Source organism: Montipora foliosa, chromosome 12, assembly GCF_036669935.1.
Source record: "Montipora foliosa isolate CH-2021 chromosome 12, ASM3666993v2, whole genome shotgun sequence".
Classification (NCBI taxonomy): Eukaryota; Metazoa; Cnidaria; class Anthozoa; order Scleractinia; family Acroporidae; genus Montipora; species Montipora foliosa.
The window spans coordinates 224,111-233,596 of record NC_090880.1 but is presented as its reverse complement, the minus strand read 5'-3'; the positions used below and the strand labels follow the sequence as shown (position 1 = coordinate 233,596).

Genomic DNA, 9,486 nt, shown 5'->3' with positions numbered 1-9,486 from the left:
CGAAATTAACAAATAAGCAGATTAAACGAATAGAAACGAAATAAACTTGCAAAGTCACTGTTTAAACTATTTCACACCGTTATATATTGCAGGACCTATACAGTGAAATCTGTATTACCAAGAGGACATCCCCTATTAAGTGGACACAGGCTCGGGTCCCTACATTTTCTTCCCGCTTTACTATAAAATAAGCCTACGTTCAGCGGACACCTCTGTTAAGCGGACGCGGACACCAATATTAGCCTTTTTGCTGCACATAACCTGCAATAAGCGGACACTTCAGGGGCTTATTAGTTCTAAATGCTCAGCTCAGACTCCTTTAACATTGCTCAGTGATGTCGTTTTAAACTAAGTAGATTATTTCAGATTGATGCATTGACTGTCTGGACATGAGCATGACATGTGCCATGAGCAGTTTTTGATCTTATACTGTGTTACACTGTGTTACAAAAGAGTTAATAATTAGCTATTTAACTATTATTGCTGAACCTGTTTAGAGAGGACACCCTAGTGAGGGTCCCAAGGGTGTCCAATTAATACACGTTTCACTGTATATCAAATCCCACCAGCTCCCACCAGCAACCACCCACCCCATATAAAATGAACGGTCCTTAAGTTGATTGTGTGAGAGTAAATGAAGTACATAATGCAAAGCAAGACCAAACAAAAGCGAATTCCTTAGTCATCGTCCATTGCAGTGAAGTAGGTTTTAATTTATTTAAGTTAAAGTTCACTCTGAAGTCGCTTTCTTTTCTACCACTTTCAGATAAACGCCTCGAGCTCTGTGAGTATGACCTGCGCTTTCGTATCAGGAGTGACACTGTATCACTATCAATGCAGATTGTGGGATGTATTGACTGAGAACCTTTGGAATTCCCATTCGGATAATGCGGATTGGCGCCGATCTCCCTTTGTCCCTAAGGACGCACCTCTTAAATTGACCGACCAAGAAAATACTGCGGTGGAAATAAGCTCCTTGGTTGTGATATTTTCCACTATTGAGATTTCCCTCGCCGTTGGTGGTGCCTGGAGCAGTGATCCACCCTACCAATCTCCACAACAGAATCAAGTCAGTCAGGTATGTGTGGTGATACCAATAACAAGGGCCCAAAAAGCGTAAACCGTTAGTCGTGAAACGGGCCAAAAATTCAATCGTTAGACATAAAAATGGGGAGAGAGACACTGAGCGAGTATGAAAGTTTATTATATGGCTAGCTCCGTGAGCGGGCAAGATGAATAAAATACTGCGCTGTGATTGGCTACCCGAGCGGGCAGAATGGAGCTATCTTACCCGCTCGGGACTACCCGTCGTGTCCCGCAAGAAAAAATTTCCTGAAATGCCATATAATAAATCCTTTATTGATAAAGCTTGTTCGGTCAAGATGGCTTGATATTGGCCTCGTTTTTCTTTTGCGAGTTTTTGGACCTCGACTCCGTTTCAGTCCATAAACACGCAAAAAAAGAACTCGGCCAATATCCAGCCATCTCGACCTCACACTTGGTCAATAACCCATACTTATTATATGACTAGCTCCGTGAGCGGGCAAGATGAACCAAATCGCGCGCTCTGATTGGCTACCCGAGCGGGCAAGATGGAGCGATACTGCCCGCTCGGGATATCTCGCTTGGTCCCGCAAGATCAAAGTTTTAAGTCATATAATAAATCCTTTATTGACCAAGATTGTTCGGTCAAAATGACTGGATATTGGCCTCGTTCTTTTTTTGCGTGTTTATGGACCTCGACTTCGTCTCGGTCCATAAACACGCAAAAAAAGAACTTGGCCAATATCCAGTCATCTTGACCTCACGCTTGGTCAATAACCCATACATCTCGCTCTTGACACAGTTTATTATAGGTTAACAGTATTCACTCTGCTGTAGGTGAAGTCTGCATTCTAGCAAGTAGCCTATCAGCAGCATTGGAGCTTATCCCGGTTTCTGTAGCATGAAGCGACTAGGAGTCTTTCTACCCCCCCAACCTGGATAGGAGGCCAGGGTTTTTCTCTGTCCTTGTGTGGGCCTAGGTCCATCAGTAAGGCTAACGCTCACATGGTTCATATGGGATAGAAATCTAGCACTTCACGTTACACCACACTCTCTTCAGTTAATGCCGTTAATTTAGATTCCCGTTGTTCTTATCTTCTGCCTGTTATATTTCGCGACCGTACTTTTCCCTCAAATCGAATGCCCACCGTGATTTGCAAGGATGACTCGATACTAAGAAGTCAAAACGCTGTTTTTGTTTTTCTTTAATTTTCAGGCGGCAATGTGCCTAGTCAATGTGCAGCCGGACAAACCCCCCTGCAACCGACCAATACAGCAGCTCAGCCGATGGTTGCCATTCCATTATCCAGCTACAATACCCTTCAGTAGCTTTCTTTTTGCTTCTTCAAAGTAACTGTGAAATTCCAAAATCACTTTTATAATATTTATATTTCATCTTTTAAGGAATATTTATATTACCCGTTGTGAAAATTTAAAACCCTTAACCTTTTCAAACTCATAAATAATTCATCAAGTTTAAACAAAGAAATCCATGATCGTGACGGTGTTTGGATATCTGATCTTAATTAGCATAGATTTTGACAATTTTACTTCTCCATTTTCTTTTCTATTTTAGTTTTGATTGAGAAGGTGAAACACTCAAGAAAGTGTTTGACCACATTTCCAAACACCTCGAAGTTCGTCAAAAATACTCCGCTACACGTGTTGTATTTTCAACTCTCTTCTGGGTGTTTGGACATGTGACCAAACACGGTCTTTCGTGTTTGATATATTACTTCTCGTCCCTCCTCAGTTATTGCTAACTAGCTTGAGGCCAGTTTAAAAAAAATATATTGGTCGAGTTCATTTTTGCAAGTTCATGGGCTGAGTTGCAGGCGAGATCCACGAAAAAAAAAAACGAAATCAATGTTCCCGGCTGAATACGTTCCGAAGAACCAGGTGTAATAGTCTAAGTTTTTAATAGTTTTGCTCTGAACTTTGGTCGAATAGCCCTGAATGAAAAAGTAAGGGCGCCAGCAGCCCAAAAGACTAATTAATATAACCCCAGAATTTTCCGGCCTCAAAATTCGTATAAAATTAGTGAGTGCATTGGTTTAAATGATGTATATTTCATTTAACCAATACAGCATAAATCAGAATTTATTAGCTAAACTGCTACTTCTCTAAACAAAATAGATCACGCCAGTTTAACGCAAAAGTATTGAGCATATTGTCGGAACTATATATATTCAAACGATTTGTCGATACAAAAGTACTTTTTCTTCCTTGCTTTTGTGTTTTATTGCTTGTTTCTGTGGTCACTGGACTGTTTGCATGGTGGTATAAAGAATTCGTATGTAATTAATAAACACCCCTAGATGGACAAAGGACAAACGTCGGGGCACTTAAGCCAAATGGCCCCATCAGGCCGGCGCTTATACCAGTTCCATAGCATGAAGAGACCAGGAGTACAAGACAAAAGCGTGACCTTTCAACTTTACAGCGGCCATCTTGAACTCGAAACACGCAGTCATGTGACGTGAGGACTAGAGTTGAATTAACAGTACTGGGACATCCTTTGAAAAGGCCATTCTCAGTTTCCTTGTACCTCTGTTTCAAAACCTTTCTAAGTGCGAAACCATTCTTCCTGAAAACGACTTAGATTTGCATGAAAAAAAAAAACTTGTATTTCATGTGAATGGTTTCGCACTTAGACCCGTTTTGACACAGAGGCAAAAGGCAACTCGATAATGGCCTATTCAGGTATTCTCGGGACATGCGATCATATTACGAAAATAATACCGTTCTCTAAGGGTTCCGAGCAGTTTTTCCTTGTACTGACCCGACGTCTCTACAGGACTACAAAGTAATTGCGACTGCGTCACCACCTTGGTGACGACCAAGGAAAGCAAATTATTCACTGGGGTTGTGATACTATCGCTGAATATCATTTAAGTACCATTCAATGTAAAATTCCTGAATATCATACTCATCACAAGTTTTATTACTAGAGCCTAAGTGATATGGATATAATGTGGCAGGCGAACAGTACGGGCAGGAAAGGCTGTCTCTGTCAATCCCAGTGGACCTACGATTGAGGCCATCAAAGCCTAATCTAACTATAAATACGGTTAAATATGGACAACCATCGAATACAAATTTCAATTTCTCAAGAAACAAACATTTATCCATCTTGGAGACCAAGAAGGAAAAACAAGAAGGATAATTTATTACTGATTGGGCTTTTATTGGCTAGACACTCGACTGAGCTGAAACCATCTTCTGATCGTAAACCATCTGCTGACCTGCAACCAACGGCTGCCCAGCAACCATCTGCTGACCTGCAACGACCGCCTGACCTGCAATCAGCGGCTGACATGCAACCATCGGCTGACCTGCAACCATCTGCTGACCAGCAATCACCGCCTGACCTGCAACCATCGGATGGGTCGGTTGTGGTGGTTGCAGTTGGATTTGTCCGGTTCCTAATTGGCGAAAGGGGTACACTACCTTAAAACAAGGAATAAAAAGGCCACCAATTATGCAGCATGAATAATTAGGTTTATGTAAGACGGGAAAGGGTCATTGTTAAGGATATCTGGTTGGCGGTAAACAATTGGCTTCATGGGTCATATCAGAATTCTACATAAAGGTGTGTTGTCAAAGAGAGTCCTCTCTTTGCTCCTGGTCGCCTGAGTGTAAATGTCGCTGCTCGTAGCTGTCAAAAGTTTTCAACCCTCCTCCGCCCCTTCTTTGACAGCTTGATATTAAGGCCCGCATATGACCCTATTAATCGTAGCAACCTCAAGCCCGGATTCGAGTGTGAGGTACAAGTAAACTTCGAATCACGTTCGATGCAACCTCAAGCCTCTTTTACCACATGATGTGACTTCATATCATTTCTCGCAAACTAGCAAACTAACAAGCGAATCATGTATTTATAGTTCATTACTTTAATTTAAAACAAAAAACTGAAAGAAAGCGACATAACTGTTGCGTGTTATTTGTTTGGAATCAAACTGAAAGGACAGGAAAATTGACAAGGACAAGTAGCTTTCAGTTATTCTAAGCAAGGCAGCTTTGTGAGGCAGCATGGCTGGGTGGTTAGGGCGCAGGACTTGATATCCGAAGGTCGTGGGTTCAAGCCACGCTCTGACCTCTAGGCTGGAGCTGTTTCTCGGCGGACCCTAGTTCAACTGACTCCCTGGTCATGCTTGCAAATAGCCAACCGGTCTGTCTCCTGCCAGTTGGGATTGTTAAGCCTATTAAGTTTATTTGAAAATTATATTTCTTTCAATTAAGTAGCATGTCTCAGCACTAGCTAGGTATTGTTCATGATGAACAACAATTGAATATTTTCGAGGCGCGTAGCGCCGAGTTGGCTATAATCATCTCATATCCAACAAGCGAGAGTGGAATAATTGTTTTATTAAAAACGCCCCCAAAATATAGAAAACTAGACTAGAATAAATATAAAAAGGCCCAAAAAATCACGCATATGCTTGCCGTGTTTGTAGATCATGGTATAATGGCTCATAACCCATGATGGCTTAGCCAATCAAAACTCTCGAATTGCACTATCCAATGATCCAGTTTTTAATAATGGTGGATATCCACCACTAGCCACCTCCACTTCGTAAGTCCACCACTATAAGTGTACCTGATCCTCTCGAATAGGCTCTTAGCGCTTGCAAAATTTCTCAAAAAAGTCAGATTGTAGATGAATCACAAGTAGCCTTTCGTTCTATTGGTAACTATGTGTACCTGATTATCTTGAGGAGGCTCATAGCCTGTGTCACCACAGCTCTTGGCGCTTGCAAAGGCAAGGATCATCTCAATGATGGAAAATAGAATTGCTAAGGAGGATATGGCCAACATAATATTTTCCTGACGGGTGAAGTTAAATTCGGTGTCCTTTTCTACGAAGTGAAAAGGGTAACCCGCCTTGTGATATACCAATATGGAAATACCCCATTGATAGTGGTACATTGTTGCTGCTGACATCACAGCGCAAGCCACACTGACTGACTTCAGGGCATAAATCTGAAAGAGAGCAGGAAAGAAGAGAAGCGAGTCAGAGTGAATGAGTACATGGCCTTGCCGTGTCGTACCGTGCCGTGCTGTTCCCTTCCGTACCGTGCAGTGCCGTGACGGTGCCATGCGGTGCCGGATGTACGCTCTGATGTTGTGCTCCAAGGGGGAAGAGCCCCCAGAGTTGTGCTGTTTTGGAAATCAAAGACCATTGCTAGTCTTTTGGAAAAACCTTACTCACAGAATGCTGTAGACAGCTGTCTTACCAAATTTGGGGGGCGTCTTGACATGCGGGACAAAACCAGGCCTACGATGCCAACTGGTAACACCTTGGTTGAAAGAAAAGAGAACAATCAGACACTATCAGGACGATTTACAAAGAAAACACTTAACTAAAAACTGGTGCGGGTGTACAAGATGTTTACACTTCGTATGACAGTCTCTGAGTATGTGTTGTCTTAACACGTTTGATGGTCCGTGCGGCTTGGGTGCAGGTGGGGCTCATGTCTTTAAATACTTATTTTTATTTATTTAATTTTATTACATTACGTTGAGTTGAAGCTGAAGGAAGGGGTCGGTAGGAGAAAGGCTGTAGGGAAGGGATTCGATGAACAATAGAGCCTGTTTCTCACGCAACCACTGTATTCAGCCGGCGATAAAATTTTACATATTATGCCAGCAATGATTATTTTGGGCGAAATAGTGCCACCGGCAAACGAATCAAGCATTCTGCCGGAATAATAGCAACAAAAACTGACTGACAATTGAAGGGCTTTAGGCTGGTTAAGAAGAATCTGGACACTAGTCCCTCAATTACACAGTACACAAAGTACATGCCCAAAGGTTTTGCGATAAATTCAACACTCTTGGGCTGCATCAGAGCAAGTGTTTTTTGTTTTTGTTTTTTCTTTTGTTTGTTCTTTTTTTTTTTTCGTTACTCGGATACTCATTTTACAATAATCAAGCTAGAGTAATGGAGGATAACATTGAGGCGTCGCTACTGCTTCAACATAACAAGTGCTTAGGATACATATTAGGTTTTTCATGTTGACATAATGGAGCAAAATAATGAGTTTTTTTCTTTTTACCATACCAATTTGAAAGAGCTTGTTTCTCTCGGAACCACTGGAGTCTGCCACAAAGGTCGAATTGGTGATTCACCTTACACTGATATCAGTAAAACTATGGTTAAAGCTTTATTCGTATGGTTAAATCTCCCCACATCGCCAAAATTAATATTGAGCATAATTATCCAAATCTTTTGAAATCCTGGAACAAAAATAACTTGGCATTTTGCCGTTTAACACTGTTTTCTGTAACGTTTTATTGTTCACCGCTACTAATATAAACATAATTGTTAGCGAAATCATTATTTTATTTAAGTGTGGCAATACTGAATGGAGGTCACACATATTGGCAAAGTTGAGTTATGTCTGTTCAGCCCCCCAAAAAAACAAACATGTCAACCCTCTCTCCACCATTGTATAATTACAGATCGCATCCTAGGCGAATGCAGATCAATATTACGCGATATCGATATCCCACGTATTTCAGCGGAATACGATCACTGTAGTGTCAACAGTTATAGAGAATTCTGTCATTTCTCACAGTTAATGTGGTTTTGAACCTCGCAAGTCGACTATCAAAAGATAAAATTTAAGGTTATGGCTATTGAACCACCAGACGAGTGCAGCCACGCAAACAGATCGATGAAGACTGAGAAGTAGTTATGCTTCTGAGCGAGAGTCTGGATTTGAGAGCTAGAATCTCACTTCATAGTTTTCTTAACTGCAGACCTCGTTCTTAGGCACCTCGGTTAAAAACGCCTTTAAGTTATTTCTAAGCTCACAGTCACAATTTTGAGCAATTAATTCTCAGCGATTAGCTAAGCAATCACTCACTCCCCTAGCAAACTGTAATTGACAGTTAAGCCGCTGTCACACGTTGAAACTTTTAGCTGAAACTCATGTGCAACGGCCCTGCAAAAAAAGTGTCAGCAGGCGTTGCACCGTGTAACATAAAAGGTCGAAAATTGTTCGGAAACGTTGAAACTGGTCTCGAAATGTTGTTTACATGGCCTTAGCCGGTTTTTGCTTGGCTTACGCAGCGTAGTTTGACAAGAGCGAGGGAGACCGGTTTCACAAAGTGGTGTTACACGGTGAAACTCTTGTTTTTGTCACCAATGCGATCGTTGCGACCCTTGCAGAAGTATAAAGCGGTTCTACTTTTCGTGAAACTTGTCTCGCAACGGAAGTTCAAAACGTTTCACGAAACCGACCATGTTACACGGTCCAACGCGTGCTGAAACATGTTTCGGAACGCCGTTGCACACAAGTTTCAGCTAAAAGTTTCAACGTGTAACAGCGGCTTTATTCATTTCAGACTCACGGTAAACATAAATTCAAGCTATGCATGAAGAAAATAAGTAAACTGACTAAAGACGGTGAATATTACAGAATGATTGAGCAGATGGTGGTATAGAAGTCAATTTTGAAAATGGTTCATGCGCTTTCTCATGGCGTGAAAGTTCACCGTGATTCCAGAATGATTCAAGTCTAAAAGTCAAACAAATAAACAAACCCTTAAAACTGTTGTTCCACAGAAGGCTAACTCGAGTCGCTGACACATGCATGGAACTTCGTCAAGCGAAGTATATAGCTAAGAAAATGAATTGTTCTCACCGATCGGAAGCCAGCTGCATGAAACGGCTGTAACCCGCAGGGTTTAAAAAATCTACGAGCAGTCTAGAGCGTTTGATTAAACGAGGGAGGCAACGCATGGAACCGTGCGACCAAGTTAAGTCTACTTACAATGGCAGCTGTCCAAAATGGCGCCATCAGAAAGCTGGTATACAAGTATCGTACTTCAAATCGATCTACTAAACCAAGAATCAAGAAGACGGCGGTCATCACGAGCTGAAATATGGAAACGACTTTCAAATCCTGACTGTTGTACGCCATTTTACGTCAAGTTGTTCAAAGTTGTAAGAATTATTGGAATCAAACCTGGTGTGCGGAAAAGTCATCCAACAGATAATTTTCCGCATACGTGACTTACAATAACTGATAAAGGTATATGAGGCAATTAATTCGTGACAGGTTTTTTCTTCTTTTTATTTAATGTAAACGTTAACTGTGGTTTTGGCGACTGAGAGAAATTTCATATGCAAATTTGTAAATATGCAGATACTAATCACACGCGCCTCTTGTATGGTCCTTCTGTGGTATAAGCTGAATTTCAAAATTCAGGTCTATATTTCTTTCAGTCACTTCGCCAAACTGTAAAATGGGGCATAACAGACGATTCTTTAAAGTCATCTCGATCGTTCAGGTTGTGATGAGCGCCATCTTTTTGGTGCTTGGCATGGTGGATAGGTATGAAGTCCGCTTCGTATACACCAGCTACGTGTTTGCTCCTTGTTGGATAGCTGCTCTTGTAAGTATTTCGGGTTCTTGTTTCTCATTTAGAAGT

General features: G+C 41.5%; 1 protein-coding gene across 1 annotated transcript; it reads right to left on the bottom strand.

Annotated features, from left to right (window-relative positions):
- Nucleotides 1–3,230: 3,230 nt before the first annotated feature.
- Nucleotides 3,231–9,100, bottom strand: LOC137979550 (uncharacterized). The gene is made up of 4 exons (XM_068826823.1): nucleotides 8,826–9,100; nucleotides 6,282–6,344; nucleotides 5,749–6,027; nucleotides 3,231–4,494 (listed from the first exon to the last, which is right to left on the bottom strand). Exons 1-4 carry the CDS (start codon nucleotides 8,973–8,975, stop codon nucleotides 4,237–4,239), a joined length of 750 nt encoding a protein of 249 aa, XP_068682924.1. The 5' UTR covers nucleotides 8,976–9,100; the 3' UTR covers nucleotides 3,231–4,236.
- Nucleotides 9,101–9,486: the final 386 nt, after the last annotated feature.